Genomic DNA, 21,144 nt, shown 5'->3' on the forward strand with positions numbered 1-21,144 from the left:
CCAACGGGGTAGCCGGTTTCGGATTGCCGCTGGGGGTGCCTTTTGGCGCGGCCGCCCTTTTGGTGGGGCGCGGGGCCACAGGGGCCGCGGTGTTTTTAACAGCCTGCTTGGCCTTCCCAGCCGGAGCAGGCTTTGCCTTTCCTGTCGAGGAAGGCTTGGCCTTCTTCGCCGGGGCCGGCTTTGCCTTTCCCGTCGAGGAAGACTTGGCCTTCTTCGCCGGGTCCGGCTTTGTCGCCGCCTTTTGTTTCACCACCTTCTTGGTGGTTGCCGCCGGTTTTGGCTTGGCGGGTGTTGGGGAGGGTACCTCCCCTTTTTTCACGACCGCTTTGGCCACGGGTGCTGGCACCTCCGGTTTGGGGACTGTTTTTCCCCCACCGGCAACACGGGCCCAGCTGCGGCCGTCCAAAGTCGCGGGCTTTTTAAGTCCCTTGACTTTGTTTGTCTGGTCCTTATAATAGGGGCAGCCCCTGTAATTGGCCGGATGTGGCCCCTTACAGTTGACGCATGAGGCTGGTTCCTCACGCGGCTTGACGCAGGCAGAAGTGTCGTGGTTTCCACCACACTTTACGCATTGCTGGGCCCTCTGGCAGTAATTGGACGAGGGTCCAAATTTCTGGCATCTGTGGCACTGGGGTGGCCCCCCTCGTGACACAAATGCAGTCACTGCGACCTTGCAGTAAAAAATACTGCCAAGGTCATAAATGGCCCGGGCCAAAGGGGTCCTCTTAAGGGCCACTAGGCAGGTCGGGGTTTCCCGACCGTCCCTTGTGAGGAGCTTCTTAACCGAAACCACCTCATAGCCAAGGGAGGTCAGTTCCTCCCTTACTTCCTCCGGGGCAGCCCCATAGGGGATCCCCCGTATAACCACCTTCAGCTCCCTGTCCTTCGGGAGCTGAAAGGAGTGAAAGGCGATTCCCTTCGAGTGCAGAAAACTCTGCACCGCCCGGTAATCCGCCTCGCTGCCCAGCTGCAGCCTTATCGAGAGCCCGGTGCTTTTAGCCACCAGGCGCCCCCCAATCCTCGACTTTATGTCCCTCGCCAATGCTGGCCACTCTTTCGGGCAGTCCAGCATTATCGGCGGGATTTTCTCCCGCCTGACGGTAGCAGGCTGTGATGGGGCCCCATCATCAGCCTGCGAGTTGGCGGCTGCTGCAGCCCGCTACGGGCTCCGCCTCCTTAGGAGGCGCGGAGTCCCGGCTTTTTTTTTTTATAGGAAAATTATTAATGATTTGTTCCATTGACTTTGAATAAATCCACTCTTGAGCCATTGTATAAAGATTCGGGCTAGATAGAGTTTCATTCCCTATCAATTTTAATACCACTGCAGTAAGGCCATCGTCCCCTGCTGCTTTGTCCTTCTTCATATCTTTTACTGTTACTCTAATCTCACAGTGAAGGATTTCTGGTATGTGTTGTTTACTCTTTGGCATTTTCAAATTTTTGTCTTTTCCCTTATATAGGCATTCATAAAATTTTTTTATGTGATTTAGATTGTCCACTGTTGTTGATGTCTTACTCCAACAAAAGTCTGTTTAAACTTACTATAGCCTTCCTTATTCTCTATAACTGTTCTTTGCAAGTCTTTCATTATAATTCTTGGTGTCCTCCGTAATTCTCTTTTTAATAGTCGTACAAGCTTTCATGTAGCTTGTACATGAACAGCGTTCATGTAGTTCATCCCTTTCATTTCTCTCCTTTTCTTTAAAGTTCTTTAGTGCCTTCAGATAATTTTCCTTTCCAGCTCAGTTTGATGGTCCCAGCAATTTCTTTCACTGTTACCATAAATAACTTGGCTAGATGAATATTGTCATAAAAAGTAATCTTTTAGAAAGCAATTTTTGGAATTTGTCTTGCTTTTCCTTAAAATACGTAAAGTTGATCATTTCCCGTTTCTTCTTTGGTTAGTTCCTTTCTTTCAAGTTAAACATTCAGAAAAATTCTGGCTCTAACTAGCCTGTGGTCGCTACCTGTGTCAAATTTATTTAATACAAGTACATTCCGGACAGTGTGCTGTAGATTGCAGGAATAAATCTATCTCGTTTTTGTCACACAATCAGGAATTCTCTATGTCCATTGTTTATTGGGAATCTTTTTGAAGAAAGTGCTCATAGGGTACATACTAGAAGATTCAGAAAATTGGACAAGCCTGTTGCTTCTTTCATTTCTCAATACTAAGCTAAATTTGCCTATTACTCTTGTCATCATGTTGCCTGATATTCACTTTTGCATTAAAAACCCCATAATTATTCTGAAGTGACAGCTATTTCTTCTCTCTAAAAGCCTAGTAATCTCTTTATATACTGCCTTGAGTTTCTCATCTTCTTGACTCTGTATTGGTAGATATGCTTTTTTTATCAGCAGTTTGTAACATTCTATTTGTTAGAGTTAGAGCCCAGCCACACCAATATACCCTCTTATTGACTGTTTTCAATATTCTTATTGATCAGAAATCCAGCACCATTTGTATTTACATTAGAATTTCCTGTGTGATAAAGCATATTAGCAGACTGTAAGTGCAGGTAATTATCATCTTGCCATTGAACTTCACCCAGTCCCAACACCATCCCATTTAACATTTCTCAACGTTTTTTTCTATTTCTTTCTATTATGTTTCGTTGCTTAATGAATGGCAGTTGTAAGTACAGATCTGTAAATTCCTGTTTCTTTGCTTTTTTTCTGTTGGCTAGTGCTGCAATATGACTCACCTGGAGATTAGAATGTGGGTCTAATCCAGAACATTTTACTTTAGTAACATCTATCATTATTAACAATAACTGAGGGTTTGAGCATAATCACCGTGCTTGCTCAAAAGAGATTTGTGATAAGGGCCAGAGTTTTAGGATGTTTATAGGGGAGATAAAGGAAACAGGATAATAACCAGGATTAGGAATGGAAGAATTAATGGGTTGGATGGTCAACGGACAGTTACCCATTAGTTGCCTTTTACGAGGTGCAGCAGATACTCCAGGATGCCCTACAGCTAGATTAATACATAATTAAAAGTAAAAAAACCTGATACTGTTTTATTATGAAATATTCACAAAGATCAATTTTTAAAGGATTTGAATTTTTACTGTTGAGTGGATGGTTATGTTCTGCCCTTTCATATCATTTACCTGTCTAGGTTGGAGCTTATCCTATTGAAAATGGAAATTGTGTAACCTGTGAATGTCTCATTACATTGGAACTTTTTGTAATTTACAACATACAGTATTATTTTACAAATGTGTGGGTAGAGGAATATTGAATTTGATAAAATATAGTCTAGTGGGAATCGTTTATTGAAATATTAGGCATTAAATTTATTACTTTTTTTTTATATTTGCAAAGTCCTTAGCATGTAATGTTCAGAAAAAGTTCCTGTTATTCATATTACAGAATGATTCAAGTAGGCTATAATGTGTTGAATTTGTTATCAGAAAAAATGAACATATAAAAATATCAGTATTTTAGAAAGTTTAGCGCAAAAAGTATTTAATCAGTTAAACCCTTAGTGTTGGACAAATCTGAACTATGTCTGTTGTGAGGAGAGAGGTGTTTCAGTATGAAATAGATTCTGTAAAAAGCGAGTTTCTCCCGGTAGTTAATTTAAAATCAAAACCTGTAAAGTGGCTTATCGATTCCTTCTATTTATAATGTTGTAACATTTTATTGTTTATAAATTTCGTTCCAAGTTTTATTTAAATTCAGTTGTGTATAGAGCCCTTGGACATAAGTGCAGGAAACATGTCCTCCTGTCAACTTTGTCAACCCGTAAGGGTGTGGTAATTGATAAGACTGTGTTCTTAATATTTTGCTGAATGATTTGCTCCCGGATGACACTTTGGTGGGTGAGGTTTCATACCACCAGCGTGTCAGGTTGGAAGTTGCGATTTTCGAGACCGACATACAATCTTCAGATCACTGAGGCGGAAGTGCGCCAGGTGATCTGTAGCATGGCACGGCACAAGGCCCCCGGATATAATTGTATCACAGTGGAGCTTCTCTTCCGAGTGCTTCCGTAGGCCTTGGTTCTGTAACTAGAATATTTAGCAGGTTGCTCTTCGCCGGCCACTTTCCGGCGTGTTGGAAACGTGGAGACTTGGTATTGTTGTTCAAAGGTGGTGACAAAGATACCACTATTAGTTCTTCTTACCGACCACTAACGCCCTTGCCAGTGATTGGCAAGGTTTTTGAGAAGGTCGTATATTTGCGTATTAATGTTAGATTGGCGACTGATCATTTGCTAATGGACAACCAGTATGTTTCCGACCGGGCAAGAGCACTGTGGATGCCATACTAAAGGTGATGGATATAGCTTCTTCTAGTCCATGTAAATATGTATTAGGGATTTTCCTGGACATATCCGGGGTGTATAACAACTTATGGTGGCCCTCTGCCCTGTTTCAGATGCAGAAGCGTGTGTGTACATGAAATGAACTAGAATTGCTCTCAAGTTATTTCAGCCATCTGACCGTTTCCCTCCGTGATGGCGGCTCGGAGGTTCGTAGGACCTTAACTAAAGGATGCCCTCAGGGCAGTGTTTTGAGTACCATTCTTTGGATCATAGAATTCGATTCGATGTTGCGTTTAAGGTTGCCATGTGGTTGCGTTTATGTGAGGGGTTTGCCATAAGTCGTCGCTTATGATGACGACGCGCTGCTACTGATTGAAGGGGATTCGCGTAACGAGGTAGAGTACCGAGCTGCTCGTGCTTGTGAGACTCTCCGACTGTGGAGTCTCCAACATAAGATGATTTTCAGCTCAGAGAAACCCACAATGATGTTGCTTAAAGGCCGATTGGCTGCTTCTAAACGAATCCGGGTTCGGATGGCTGGTCTCCCCATTCGGTACGTTACGGCTCAAAAATACCTGGGTGTTATTCTTGATGAGAATATTTGGTTCAAGGAACATCTACAGTATGTAGCAAAAAAGGCCGTTGATGCTTTTCATGGAATCCGTAGTCATTTATCCCGATTGGGTGTTGAATTACCGTACCATGAGTATCCTTTACAAAGGTGTCAGGGAAGCTATTATGCAGAATGCTGCGCCTGTCTGGGCCCACCGCAAGGCTTTTAGGTATTGCGCGGACATTTTGCTGTGGGCCCAGCGACTCCTCTTGCTGGCTGTTATAGGCTGTTACAGAACAGTCTCGCGGGAGGCAGTCTGTGTTATAACCGGAGTCAAACGAAGATATCATGGCTAATGAGCGTAAGGAACGCTACATTTCCAAGGTAAATATGATATATTTCCTATAGTGTCTAAATTAGATGGGTCTCCCCCAATCGGTATATCATACAGTTTCTCTTCGGTTATGGTGTCTTAGGGCGAGTTTGGCTAGGTTTCGTTTGTTGGATTTGAGTCAATGCCCGGATTGCCGGACTGATGATACAATGGACCACGTCCTCTACGTCTGCCTCCGATACGATAGGTCGAACGTTCACGAGCTGTTTGTGAACTTAAGAGAATACATTCGTTTCTGGATCTCCCTGTCAACTGGATGACCCGCGAGGAATAGTCTATAGTGGTTGGTTTTCTTCTCTCCCTTGCGGTGTGTAGGTACCGGCTTAGGCATTGGATTGGTTGGAGGTAGGCGCATTGGCATCATGCCACGGTTATATTGGTATTGTTTGTGATTCGATTTGGGGCTCCCGCTGGTGGGGGTTGCTGCGTCCGGGGTATGGTACCCATTTACCGGGGGTGTGGCTTCCCTCCGCCGGTGGCGGTCCTGATCGTAACTCGGTAATGCTACGCGAGACACCATGATGGAACCGGGTAGTGGTGAGGGGGTTTGCCCCCGGCTCCTGCGTAGACCTGAATGAGGTTGCGTGTTCCCGTTGTTAGGTGACTTAAAATTACAGTCACGAACGGTGTTGTCAAATCTGTACTAGGCGCCGGGTTCGCGCTTCCGCGGTTTCGGTTAGTTAGTGTGAGGGAATCATGTTAGGTTGGATACAAAGTCTGTCTGTTTGAGGCCTACATGAAGGCGAAGTTTGATATGTATTTACTGATGCAAATGTCTGCCTAGGCATTTACATCGGTGGCTTCCCGACCGAGGCCTGGTTGATGACTGTGGGTTGTAATCAGTTAGAGGGTCTAAAGACGACCTCTGGTAAAGCCCCTCAGGGCTTGGAGCGGAGGGGGTGGTGTGGCGACTGGTACGTCACAAGATGGGTGACCTTCCCCCTGCGGAGTTGGGATTCCATTTTAAAAATACTGAATATGATAAGAAATACATTCAAGAAGTTTTAATTTTATAACATGAAATTAAAACGACTTCTTAAAATAGCGCTGGGTTTTGAAAATACATCCAGGTACAGTTCTAAAAGTATTATAGTTCCAATATGTTAACAAAATTACAGTTGTAGAAGTTAAATGTTATAAAAAAAATTTCTATGACAAATAAAATATTTCTGTTATGTACATTATTTTATCAAAATTAGTTAATTGGACACTTTAATCCACAAATTGATGTGAGTATCATTACTAGATCTTCAAAAAAAAAAGTAGAAAATGCTTGTTTGTAGTGGTATATTGTGTAGAATAGTAGCATTGTACCAGAGAATTAAAGCCAAGTTATTTGTGGTCGGGGTATGCTTCTAATTAGAAATCAATAATTTTTTTCTTTATTGAAATTAGCTTCATTAAGCCATTGCTTGATAAGTCAAAAAAGTTGGTATTATTCTTCTGAAAGGTTGTACTTTCAGGATTGTTGAATAAAATTTCTAATACAAACGTTATTCAGATTAATTTTAGGAAAATATTTCTTAAGAATGTTTTATGGATTTGATCAGTCATCTACTTTTCTATATATAGTGACCAAGACTTAACTGAAGATTATATTTACATTTTAGAGTTTAGAAACTTGTAAGAACCTGTAATTTCATAGTGATCAAATCTGACATTGCTTTATCATGGCATCAATCTTTTCCGCAATGTAAAAAATATCAACACTACCTGCACCGACCTACATTCAAAGCAGTTAAATGTTAAAATATATTTGTTAGGTAAGTTGCCATGTAAATTCAGAAAAGTCTATCAGCTTCTCATAAAATTTTGTTCCCAGAAGGAAAAGATTGGTTAATCTCGGAACTCAAAAAAACCTTTTTTAGAATCCTACCTAAAGACAGCTAATGGATTTCAGTATGAGAGAGGAAGTGAATGTGGTTAGTCAAATAATTTGGTTGAAGCAGTCATGTTTAAATAAAATCTATAATAATCTCTTTACAACATAGGAATTTGTTTATCATCTAAAGCATCTTGATGAATACAAAATCTCATTTCACTTGAGAGTAACATCTTTCATGCCTCCAATAAATCATTTTTATATTCAGACATGATAGCCATGTCTGAATATGCCATAGATGATGATGCCATAGCGGCACCATCTGTTATTATGCCTACACATTTTTCTTCCTGATACATTTATTGAAAACTATTTCTTGGGTTCTGCAGAAGTATGCATTAATTCACAGAAGAAAAATATCTTCAAATAAATTCATCAGTTTTTTGTGGCTATGCTTTCACCTAACTGCAAAGCTAACAATGCACCATTAATAAATTACTAGTATTTAAAAAAAGTAAAATAAATTACTTTTTATGTTAGCTGGTATATTAGTTCTTTTAACAGTACTACCTGATGATATGCACTGACTAATTTTAGTTGCTGTATCATTTAAAATTCTCATGCATATGATTACTGTATCTGAGTGGATCAGTTCTTCAGCAATTGTTTTGTTACAAGCTGAAAAAAATTCATGAAGCAAATGTATCACTTTAATTAATAGTTGAACCCTATTTTTAAAGATTTTTTAATTTTTCTTTAATTTTTCTAGCTTGATTTGTTTTAAAAATCAGACTATTTTTTAGGTTCGGCACAACTAATTAAGGTGTTATTTCAATTGTCTTCATTCGTCTTGTGCTTCACATATAGTCCTGTTGAAAACCACTGATCATGATTTTTCCAGCTTTTAGACCAAAGAATTAATTTATTGTCATTCATTTATAAGTATAACTATTGTATTTATCTCTTTTTTACTAATCAACACATAGTTTTTTTTTTTTTTTTATTTACAATAAAATTGTTACCATCTAATTATTACCAAGGATAAAGCGTAGATGTGATATTAATAATAATAATTTAAAACGTATTTTGCCATCCTGATCTAAAAGAACATTTACTTTTTATATAGGTTGATAAACAGGAACAAAAAGAAAATATTAGGATTGATTTTGAATGTATTTATTAAGAAGTGTGTGATTTTTTTGCTAATGATTATGGAGAGAATAAAATTTATTTTAACTTTGACCATTTTTAAAGTTTCTTAATTAAAATCACTTGCAGTTGAAAGGTTAAATAGTATTACAGCTGTAATAATAATAATAATAATAATAATAATAATAATAATAATAATAACAACGTAAATATGATTACTTTTAATGTTTAAAATATTGCTATTTTTATAAAAAAACTTACTTACTTATTGTATTATTAGCAGTGAATTTGTTGTGTATGAAATTAAAATTTGTATCATATAAATAAGAATTGTTTATTGTTATTTATATTTAGAAGATTGCAGTTATGGTGGTTACAAGTTAATAACAGTTAATATAGTGGTTACATGTTTATCACCTTATATGTTTTAACTATCATACTATTTGTATTTGCTATATTATACATAATGTAACTTTTTGCCCGTTTTAGTTCCTGTAGTTAACAATATCCCCATTTTATTAGTTATTAATATATTATTATTATTATTATGCTTTTACGGCCAACATGGGACCACTTAAGTCAATTTTAGTTGGATCTTTTCTGAGAAAAGCGTGTTATTTTACTCTTTCGAGCTGCCCAGTATTTCTTCATCCGTTCAGTTGTTATATATAACGTTGTTAATATATATGTATATAATTAAGTTTATTGTTTCTCACTACTTTGTGATTTGTAGAAAAAAAATTTATTGAATTACTTACTCTTATTTTGAAACAATTTTTTTCATTACTGTGAATAATCTTTTTAACAGTATGTTGTAGCAGTTATGATTTGATTATTAGTCTATATGAAGTATTTATTGATGGAGCTAATAGACTTTTACAATTGCAAGCTTATGTTTCCAGATGTAATTGTTTTTCCTTAGAAAAAACTAAGTAGATATAATTTACAGTAAGTATCTCTGTGATTGTTAGTGGTAGAAATTGCTATTAAGTAAGCTACAGTAAATTGATGATTAGTTATAGTATAAATTGAAGCTTGTGCATAGTGGTATGGAATGTAAATTTTGTACCATATGAAAAATATGTCTTTACTAGGATTTTAACCTCAGTCCTTCCAGTTAAAAGTTTGAAATGCTACCATTTTACCATGTAGATCTGCAGAGTGATGACCTCTGTGTTTCTTATGTTTCAGCATTATATGAAGAACACTGTCCTCATTTGTCAACTAGAAGTGACATTGAAGCCACCTTTTTTTTTTTTTTTAATTAAGAAAGAATGTTTAATGTCTATATTAATACTTACTTTCCATCTAGTACCTTGTTATTCAGTTATACTCTATGACATGTTAAGTTGAGACTACAGGGTAGCATACACCATGACTTTTTTACGGGAGTTTATAACTACTACTCACAATAAAGACATTCTATTCAGTTACGGGCAGTTCATCACACCGCCACCTAAGTTATCGATGTAATTTCAGCAACATGTTTTTTTTATAACATAATTATAATAATTTTGATATAATTTCAACATGGTTTTTTTTTTATAACACATAATAACAATATAGCTACACTATAATAACAAAGTATAAAAAAATCTGTTAAGGAGGTATAAATGTAAAGGAAAAGATTTATGAATGATTGAGAACAGTGTAATCAGTCATTAATCACAATTAATTGTTGATATGTCAACTGATTTATAAATACATATGTATTAAAAAGAATGACGTAATATGTGTTAATGATAATAAATAAACTTAAACATATGTGTACATTTCATTTCAGTTTCCCGTGACTGGCTGTGAATTGCAATTTTTTTTTTAAAAAGAATAATACTTCATGTCATTTCCATCATGTCATTTCCATTTAAACAACAGTCTCAACTAAATGTATCATTTAGTATATTCTTAGATAATTTCAAGATGAAGCATTTTAAAAACATAAAAAATGTGCATGAAGTATGATAAGGTGTTAGTTGAGAAAAATCATTACCATATTCAATAGAAGTGTAAAGCAAAATATGAGAATTATACTAGAATGTTTTCCTCATTTTAATTACATTTAGAGGAAATGGAAATTTTGTAATTACATTCAAAACAACCAAAATTCATTAAAAAAATTTTTTAAATCTTTTAAAATACAAAAACTTGGATTTTCAGCTTGACATCTTGTGGATAGTTTTTTGTATTCAGTGTAATTTAAAAAAGTTTTATTTTTGCTTGAAGTATTTTGCATATTTTTAAGCTCACAAAACCACAGTAAATTCAATTGAAAAAATTATATAATAAATTTGTATCTTTAAATTGTTTGTGCGTTTGTTGTTAGTAACTTATAGGTCGTTATAATTACCAAATAATCTAAAGTGTATTTTTATAAAATTTTCTCTTTTGATATGTTCAGTTTCTAAAAAATCTCACTCAGCTTAAGAACTTAACATTAAGAACTACAATATCATTATTTTTATTTTGAATTCATTATTTTGTGAATTTTGGCTACAAAATTAGTTTTGTGGCCATGGTTGCCCTGGTCTAATTTTTCTTGGAATTAAAAATTCCAAGAATTCTGTAAAATAAACTGCTTGCTATTTAAAACTAGTTTAATTTCATGAAGTAACTTTACAAGTAATATTGATGAATATGTGGTCTGGTTGTCTTCAACATTAATAGGAATGTTGCACTAATAGTGCAGCTTAATATTTGCTGTGCAAAATTTGGATATAATTCATACAGAATGAAAGTGTAATTTGTAAAAGAAGACTGAACATTAGGATTATCTAATGAGAAGGTTTGGCTTATAACTGTCCCTTCTAATTCTGTTATCCAATTCTGATGACTGATTTTATTATTGGAATTACTCACTTTTCCTAATCCAAATGTACTGTACTGTCAAACATTTGCTTTTTGTAATTTATATTTTAAAAAGTCTTATTATAAAATCTAAGCATGTATTTAAGTTTCTTTCAAACTAAAAGATATGAAGAGTAAATTGGAATATTAATTAGCAATCTACAGATTTATGTTTGTAAAAAGAATAATGTGGCAATAGTGTTGGCAGTAAAATTCCAAATTGAATATTTTAATACTATAATATTGTTAGCTCCTTTTATATATTCAAATATGTACTAATTAAATTTGAAAACTGGTTTTTTTAACTTATTATATTGTGAAACATAATGAAACTTATATTTTTGTTTTAACAAGAGTTTGACTCTGCAAAAGTGTGATGATATTGATTCAGTTTATTTTTAAAATGCTATTTCAAGAATTATATTTACTGAAGTGACAATAAAATTCTTGCATTCTATACTTTAACTCTTGTTAAAGGAAGTTCATTCATCGCAATGTAAGCAGTATTCCAACAGAAATATTAGCTAAAGCTTTTTGAGGTAAAAGTACTACATCTTATCACAGAGATTGCTTCATTAGTGTCTGTTGCATATAACACAATTAATGGTCTAATTTTTTTCTTTATATAAATTTCAGAGATATTGTTTCTACCAAATCAAGACATTTATCTAGCTAATTTCTGAGGAAATTCTTATGGGTTATTGCATAGCCAAAAAAGGTATAATTGTTAGGTAGATATAATTTATAATCAGTTCTAAGATTTTGTAACTGTGCTTTTTAGTGTTTAAAAGTTACAGATGTAAAATGCACAAATACTTCAATGGCTCTTCAATGGTTTTTGACCAATATTTTAATTCTAAATTGTTAAAAGAATTATGTAATGATTTTACTACTGTTAATCAAGTATGTATTTTATTAAGATAGTTTTGAGTTGAGAAAGGTAAAAAGACTTAGATAATTGTTAAGTTTTTAGCTGTTAATGAATTTGAGTTAGAAATCACACACATACATACTTCTAAAATAGGTTCTTCATATACCTTCATTAGAATACTATAAAATTAACTACAGATAGAGTTTCCATTATTGTAGCTTATTTCAACCATGACCATTTAACTAACCCCTTTTGATATTATTCTTTATAGAAAAAATTTTGTCATTAAAAAATGTATTAATTATTGAAGATGGTGTAGATTCATTTGCTGATAAGCAATGTTAAAATACTTCCATTAACCTTTAGTTACACCAAATAAATATCTTAAACTTAGCTTGGACAAATTTAAATTGAGTAAGTAGACTGCAATATACGATTATGTTTTGTATTATATTTACTTCCAACATTATTTAGTGGGTTCTGAAAGAGAAGAAGAGTGTAGAGTTGAGTCTTGTGTATGACTTAATGTATTATCTGTTCATTCATAGAAGGAGATATGAAATAAACAAACTGCGAGTGTGGTAGTGCAGATTAAACAAAACATTGCTGTTTATCACTGGCTTCAAAATAACAGGATAAGTTCTCTTATTCCGTACTAAAAATTAAAAAATTTTTTTTTAATTGTAGTTCTGTGTTTCAGTACTTTTTTTGGTATGCGCGCGTGCATGTGTATTTGATTATTTTGGTGATTTATTTTCTGTGCGATTATTACTTATTATTATGAGATTTGATAGTGTGATTATCCTGTATGTGAGTGTATTTGAACAATTTATCCATGTGGCTGATAATTCAGGAACATCTTTTAATAACCACAGAAAAGGGAAACATTTGCAAAGTGGTAAAAAAAAATAGTTTTTTAAATCAATTGCTGGAAAAAAATCCTATGTTGGTTAAAAAGAAGTAGTGAAATTTACTTCTGAATTAAACTGGTGTATTAATAAATTATGGACTGAAATAAATAGGAAAGGAAAGCTAGAAAGCCCTGTTAAAAATAGAAAATGTGGAAAACCTGTGCTAGGAAAAATGGGATGAATTTGACAAAAATGTAAATAAGATTGACTGTACATAATTTCTTTTTTTTGAAATTAAATACAAACCTTAAAAAATTGCTGGCTGTGATAAATTGACAAGAGTTTGCCAAAGATTGGATGCACTAGTTTATATAAATTACTGTTATTGATTGATTTTAAATTTATTAAAAGAAATAAACAAAGTGTAATTGTTGGTCGAGAAGAGATCATAATTTGGTGGTGTAATTATTTTAAAAAAAAAAGAAGCAAATTATAGAAAATGGGTAGAAATATATTTTGTCTGGATGAGGCATTGGTAAATGAAGGCCACACCACTTCAAGAATTTGGTGTGATATGACATTTACATTGGTAAAAACAGCATTTCTGTCAGGATTAAGCAGTGGCCTGCAACTTCCATAAAATAAAGGCAAGCGATTAATTGTGGTACATATTGGCAATGAAAATGGATTTTTAGATGGGGATTACTTGTTTTTGAATCCAAAAATATGGGGACTACCTTGATGACATGAACGGGGAGATATTTTTAGGAAGTGGTTTGAAAAAGTATTGTTGTAATGGACAATGCTCTGTACCATAGTGTGAAACTGGAAAATATTCCAAACAGTTCATGGAGGAAAAAAGAAATGGCTTTATGGCTGCAATAAAAAAATATCCACTTTAGAGAAAACAGTTTAAATGCAGAACTTCTTGAACATGTAAAACACAATTGTGATAAATTTAATAAATATCTAATCGATGATTTGGCTGAAACGAAAGGTCATACGGTGTTAAGGCTTTCCCCTTATCACTGTAACCAAAATCCAATTGTGTTAGTGTGGAGCCAAGTAAAAAAGGATATGTTGCCTGAAATAATAATATAAAATGAAAGATGTTAAAATCCTGCTTGAAAAAGCCATGAACGAGGTATCAACTGATAAATGGAAACAATGCGTGAAGCATGTTACAGAAGAAGAAATGAAAATGTGGAACTTAAATAATTTTCTCACTGTTGCAGTTGATGAACTAATAATTAATGTTAGAAGTGATTTGTCGTCAACGCCAACATCTGGGAGTGATGAAGAATCAGATATAATGGGGAATCTGATGTTTATTGGACACTGACAGAAAATAAAGTAAGCAATTTTCTTAACGTTTCAAAGTGGTAAGGTTTTGTTCAAGTTATTTATTTTACCTATTAAATTATTTTTAATAATATATTGGTAGTTATTGTTTGGGATAATATTGTTTCGTAGGTTTTATGAGGTGCGACAATAAAGTAATGAGACTGATTTTTCTTTGCAAGATGTAGCAACCCTGCAGCTTGCGTAGGCACACCATCTTTGACCTTGGTCTATAAGCTAATTCTAGTCCAAGTGGCACATTGATGCAACTGCTCAGTCGTGAGTTGTGCTGTAATAAGTGAACACGTGTTTGTGTCTCTCGTCACAGAAATGAAACCGCAAAATATTGCGCAACGGTATGCCATTTCTTTTTGCGTTAAATTGGGTGAAAACGCGACGACAACTTATGGTAAGCTTCAGAAGGCTTTTGGAGTGGAGGTTATGTCAAGAGCTCAAGTTTTTCGGTGGCATAAAATTTTTAGTGAAGGCAGAACGAATGTTGAAGATGAAGACCGCAGTGGACGACCATCAACCTCACGGACAGATGTCAACTTGACTAGGGTGCGCGATCGTACCATCTGATTGAAGATTATCCGTGAAAATGATTGCAGAAGAACTCAACATCAATCGAGAAACGGTTCATCTAATATTAACTGAAGGTCTTGGTATGAGAAAGATTTGTGCAAAAATGGTCCCCAAAAGTCTCGCACAACAACAGCGAGAAACACTGAAAAATGTGACAGCTGATCTGTTAGAGCAAATGGAAATCAATCCAGATTTGTTGAGCCTTGTTATCACTGGTGATGAAGGTTGGTTTTTTCAATACGATCCAGAGACAAAACGCCAAAGGGATCACCCAGACCAAAAAAAGCTCGCGTGTCAAAGTCAAAAGTGAAATGCATGCTTGTGTGCTTCTTCGATTCCAAGGGAATTGTTCATAAAGAGTGGGTGCCTCCTGGACAAACAGTTAACCAATATTTCTACAAAGAAATTTTAGAAAGACTTCGTAAAAGAGTTCTTTGTGTCCATGCCAACATTGCTGATAATTGGATTCTGCATCACGATAATGCGCCATCCCATACTGCTCTGTCAGTACAGCAATTTTTATCCTCAAAACAAATTTCAGTACTACGACAGCCACCTTATTCGCCAGATATCGTTCCGTGCGACGTTTTTCTATTTCCAAGAGTCAAAATGGCGGTCAAGGGACACCATTTTCAAACAACACAAGATGTCCAAAAAGCTGTGATGAGGGTCTTCGAGGATATTACAGAAGATGAGTTCAAGAAATGTTACCATCAATGGCAGAAGCGCTGGAATAAGTGTATGCAATCAGAGGGGAACTACTTTGAAGGAGACAACACTAAACATGACTAAAATGGTAAGCAACATTTTTTTTCACATCAGTCTCATTACTTTATTGTCGCACCTCGTATTATATTAAAAATTTTGTGAGGAATTAAACTGTTATAAATTTGGTATAAAATTAAATATAAATTAAATGAATAATTATAATTAAATAAATTATAGTAGTAATTAGAATTGTAATTAAATAAATAAATTAAATTAAGTGTAAAGTGAGTATAAAATTTTGTGAAAAATTACGTAAGATGGTAAGTTTAGTATGTAATAATTTTTAGGCATGCTGTTCCACAGCACTCTGTCATCTGCAGTGCGTTTATGTGATATCTCCTTCTTAGAATGAACAGAGTATAGGTTGAGACTGTTAAATTGTTTAATTATATTTGCAGTCCTAATCAAGAATGAACTATATTACAAAAAGACTTGTAATTTCTTGCTCAGTAGTTTTTTTTTACAGCTGTTGATTTTGAATTTAATTGTGATCAGTGATATACATTTTGCATTATTTTTACATTTTTTGATTAGTTTTTTATTCTAATTATTTATTTTCTAAAAGTGTCATTATAGCAGCATAGTTGTATTAACAAATTCATTATTATAGATATTTTGTGATTTAATAGTTTGATTCATTATTGTTTATTTTGTTTCTTATTCAATAAAAAGTATGTGTAAAATAATGTTTGGGTTTATAATAATTGTTCTAATTTTATTTGTTATTAACTTTTGTGCTAATGTGCATGTTTTGGTTTTTTTTTAGTTATTTGGTGGTCTTCTAATTGGAATAGGAACATATGCATTCCTTGATAAATGGCGAGATCTAAGTGGCCATGTTGATTGGCATGGACTTGTTAAACTTGATACAATATACGATATAGTTCTCAATATCTCTCTTGTTTTGATCATAGCTGGTGCGGTGGTATTTGTTGTTAGTTTTGCAGGGTGTGTAGGTGCACTGCGTGAAAACACATGTCTTCTGAAATTTGTAAGTTTTCTATAAAATTATAATAATGTATTTTTTAAAATGTGTACTGTTTTGTAAGTACAAGCATAAAGAAGGTGGTATTGACAATTGCTAGGCCCAAGAATAAGTACCATTGAATCGTGACTGATGTTTAGTGTGACAAAGTTTATTAAAATTTAGACCTACCATTAATATGTATTTTTTAATTAAATATTTTATGCTTATATGTAATTAAATTATAAAGTTTTATTTTTAATCCATACTGATATAGTAAAGGAAAAATGAATGCTAAAAATAAACATAATAATTTAAATAAGTTAATGAATCTTCGATATCGAAATCTCAATGATCAATGCAATCAGTACAGGAAATTCTTCTAACTATGTAAATTTTATTATATCAGTTACTAAGTTTTCTTATCAAGAAATCCATTCATGTATGTTGAGTAGATTATTAATCAATTTTACCCTAAAGGTAATAAATGGATTATTTTTAAATTTTAAAAAGGAATTTCAAATGATACTAATAAAAATATATTAAATTTTATTTTTAGCTTCTTGAGTTGATATGTGAAATACTGTGAGTGCATGCATAGAATTGCCTATCTGTTTCCAATGGAACTGGAAAGTATCATCAGGCCATTGGTGGCATAAAATGCAACAGTCTATGAAAGGTTTTAAAATTATATATTATCATTTAACAAATTATGTAAGGCTTAAGCACAAATATGCTACAAAAAATTTATGATTGAGCAATACATATATTAAAAAAAAAGATTACAACTATGGAAGATAGAAGACTTATATAAAATTACCTGATGATGTTATGCAAATTTCTTCTAGAAAGATGTCAAAATCATTATACAAAGGCTGTAACGAAAGTGAAATGAGTAAATGTAGATTTAAAATATAAAAAGTGACAACTTGCTGATTACAATGTTAATATAATGCTGAAGTTTTAATTGATAAATAAAGAACAATGAAAATCATCATTATTTGATGTTGTGTCTGAAAGCAGGTCTGTTATGCCACCGCTGTCTGTATTTATCCTTGTCCTAAGCCACCTCCTTTGTCTCCTTGTAGTTTCCAATCTTCAGCTTGTCTATTAACCTCATCATCCTTCTTCCTTTCCATTCTACTAATCCTTCTGATGTAGTTGCCAGGATTCTACTTCTTGTCCTCACCATTTTCTTTTTCTTTTGTGTACTTCCAGCATAAGTGCTCTTTCTTCTTTAATTCTGTTCATTACTTTCTCATTTCTCACTTTATCCGTTCATCCTACTTTCTCCATATCCACATCTCAAAAGCCTCAATCTTTCCTCTTCATTAGCACTTGGCTGAACTCTTCCTTAACTCTAAATTCATACATTTACTATATAATAATTTACTCTTGTTACGGCTTGTTTTGTTTGTCATTATTATCTTTCCTTTATCTACATTGTGCTCTTCCAGTCCTCTTTGTCATAATAGTCCTCAAATATTTGTAACTTTCAAATTTTTCTATTCTTTCTTCACTTGGCCACCATTAAATCCTCTCTGTTGTTTATATCTTCATTATTGTAGTTTTCTTGTATTTATTTTCATTCCATACTCTTTCATTCCTTCCTTCAGGGCTAGTAGTAATCTGAATATTTGAAGCATGTGTGTGCCTCAGCCAGAATTACCATATCGTAAGGAAAATTTATGCAAATTATTTTTTGTCCTATTATTCTTATTCCTTCTTTTCTTTTCATATATTCCTTATTAATCTTCAGTGTAAATATTGAAGTGTGTCAGAGGCAGCATCCTTGCCTAACATGTTAATCTAGATACACGTAGGTAGTCATATTCTTACTTATTTCCATTGCTGCTGTTATCAGAAGTAATTTATATTTATTTATAATTTATTATTCCATAAATGTGTTTTATAAAAAAAAGGAGGTTACACTCCATGGTGCAGTTAAAATTATAATTAAGAATTAAATGTAACTTTTACATGATAGCGGTTCACCGTAAAGCAAAGCAAAGTATAAATCTGAGTGATACGTAATTACTGAAGTAGTAGAGCTTATCAAAATTGGAGATATAGTGGTAGAGGATGCTACAACATCCACATTACCTGATTATATAAATCAGGTAATGTGGATAATTCTTTTGAAAACTGCTACAAATAAAATGGTAATATTAATCAGTTGTTTAATGCTAAGAGTTTCCTTAGGTTAGAGTGAATATTCTGTATATAAATTTGTGATGCGATAATAATTATTACTACATAGAATTTGGCTCTGAAATGATTTTTAACTCTGCATAGTGTGACTGGAATCTCTGCAGATGCTCAGATTTATAGGTAATTTGATTACCTTCATCAAGTATAATTTATATTGTGGTACCACCAATTTTCCAAAATTTGTATACAAGGTAGGTTCTAAAGTAATGAGACACCATCTGCCTGTCAGGAATAAATTTGTGGTAATGGACTACAAATAAAAAAATTCCAAGATAACATTTCTTTTGCTCCTCCAAAAAATGTCTGTAACTGCAGTGATCTGTTGATTTCCACTCTGATGACTGGTGTTTTATCTGTGAATTATACAAAAAACACAATTATAGAGATGTCTCCTGCTATGTCATCTAGTTTGCTTTCTGATCTGTGATAACGTTTTTGGAACAGTGTGTTGACAAACATGTAGCATGTCTATCATTATGGATGTTAATTTGTCAACTTCCAACTATCCTAACTATTGATCCAATGTTATTTCCTTCAGGTTTTTTCATCACTAAGAACATTGTCAAAACACTTGATATTTTCTTCATTTGTTGAGTTAGACAGGAATCCATACTAACATAACCATCACTAAAGTGTTTATACCAGTTGTGAAGTGCTGTATTTGTCATTACCAATTTTTTAAGGAAATTACCAGTAATTTCCTTAAACAATGTTTCACATCACAAGAAACATCTGATGCGACTACATTGTGATGTATTGAATATTACCATCATAAAAAAACAACACTTTTTACAGTCACTATTTTAAAGTGAATTAGGTAATTCCAGGAACTTTTTGAACTAACCTTGTGTATCAACAAATACCATGTATAAAAAAATGTGTATAAAAAAGTACGAAAAATGTACTCTCTAATAGTGTATGCAAAATTTGAATACCCAGGTAATTTCTTCTCTCCAAATATTTTATATATTTATCATACAGTAGTTTTCATGAAATAAAAAATTCTTTTAATGTCAAAATTTATTTGTAGGCTGTAATGAATTTTTCTATAAGGTATTTTTGATGTTCTAAAATAGGAATTTTAGTCAAGTATGTCTTATTACGTAGAAACATTTTTGGTGATGTTAAATGGAGTTAGGTTAAATTGAAATTTATAATAAAATACATCGGTAGTTCATTATTTCACAATGAAAAAAAAACTTTCCAGAGCTTTTTTTAGACTGGAAAACAGTTTTTCTTGGAGCAAATTATGGGAGTGATAGAGGGAGGGAGAGTGGAAAAACTAAGAGTAGAGACCTTGAAATAAATTCTTTTAAAACTAAAAAAATGAAATGAATTGGATGTTAAATAAGAAAAAGCTAGTTTTGGGTTGCTTTTGTTAAAATTATGAATATATTTTCTGATAAAAAAAAATTTATATAGATAGTGCTGTATAATTTGTATATTTAATTGTTAAATAACTGTGAAAATAACTTTGTAGTACAAGTATGATAACAGCAAGTTGTGTGAATATTGTGACATTTTCTTATTAGAGTGAAACAATCTTTTTCTATTTCAATGGAAGTTTTTTTATATCTGTTATAAATTTTTCAGATAAACTAATGAATTAAAATTAATTATAGATTTTTTAACAATTTCACTACATAATATTTCCTATATTGGGACTTTTGCCCTTAATAAACTATAATTAGTGGAAACATAGTTTTAGACTTTTCTGATGCAATATATTAGATGTTAAGTAGAAAATATAAACTTTGTACCTTTCTTTGTTATGGCTTTCAACCCTGCTATACAGGGTTATTTATGTAGTGTTATCAGCTCTTTCTGAGCACATTCTACTTGTGAAAATAATGAAAAAAGTTCATATAAACAGGGTTTGGAAATGCTTCATTAGCAAGTCACAGCTAGTGGAAGATTTTGTCCTAATTTTGGAACAGAGTGAAATAAAACTATTGAAATTCTGGGAACCTAAATTAAGAGGTAAACTTAATGATTTCTTATGGTTTTTTATGTGAAAAATTAATAAAACAGGATCTAGAGTCATATATCCAGTAGTTTTTATAATATCAAATGAAAAACACAAAAATTTGTTGTCTAAAAACATGTTTTTTACATTTGTAATAAAAAAAACTTTGTGAGTGACTAATAAATGTGTAAAATTTATAATCAAAACTTGTAGAAAATTTAATTCTGAAAAAATTGATATAAAATAGCCAATAAAAAGCAAAAAAAGTTCAAGAAATTTGATTTTATTACTAACACTTGCTATCTGAAAACTACAGAAAGTGAAGTTAACACTTGATTGATAAGGGTAAAAAAAATAAAATTAAAAAAAATGTAATTTATACATTTAATAAAATTTACAGTAAATTTTCAAAAATCTGTACTTCTTCAATACATTTGGCTGTACACTTTCGTTGTGTACAGCCAAATTGCTCTCTGCAATTTTGCATTATTTTCCTTGATTTGTGTGGCAGTATCTGTAATATGAGCAACCAATTCTTGTAAACAATTT

At 33.2% G+C, this 21,144-nt stretch overlaps 1 protein-coding gene across 2 annotated transcripts in view; it reads left to right on the plus strand.

Moving 5' to 3' along the window:
- LOC142328616 (tetraspanin-33-like) overlaps window positions 1–21,144 on the plus strand; it is a 76,853-nt gene that overhangs the window by 15,920 nt on the left and 39,789 nt on the right. For both annotated transcript variants that reach the window (XM_075372453.1, XM_075372443.1), the window contains exon 2: window positions 16,221–16,445. In XM_075372453.1, the coding sequence (XP_075228568.1) occupies window positions 16,221–16,445 (225 nt within the window). The remainder of the gene's footprint in view (window positions 1–16,220; window positions 16,446–21,144) is intronic.

The sequence above is a fragment of the Lycorma delicatula genome, chromosome 1 (genome assembly GCF_047948215.1).
Source record: "Lycorma delicatula isolate Av1 chromosome 1, ASM4794821v1, whole genome shotgun sequence".
Lineage (NCBI taxonomy): Eukaryota > Metazoa > Arthropoda > Insecta > Hemiptera > Fulgoridae > Lycorma > Lycorma delicatula.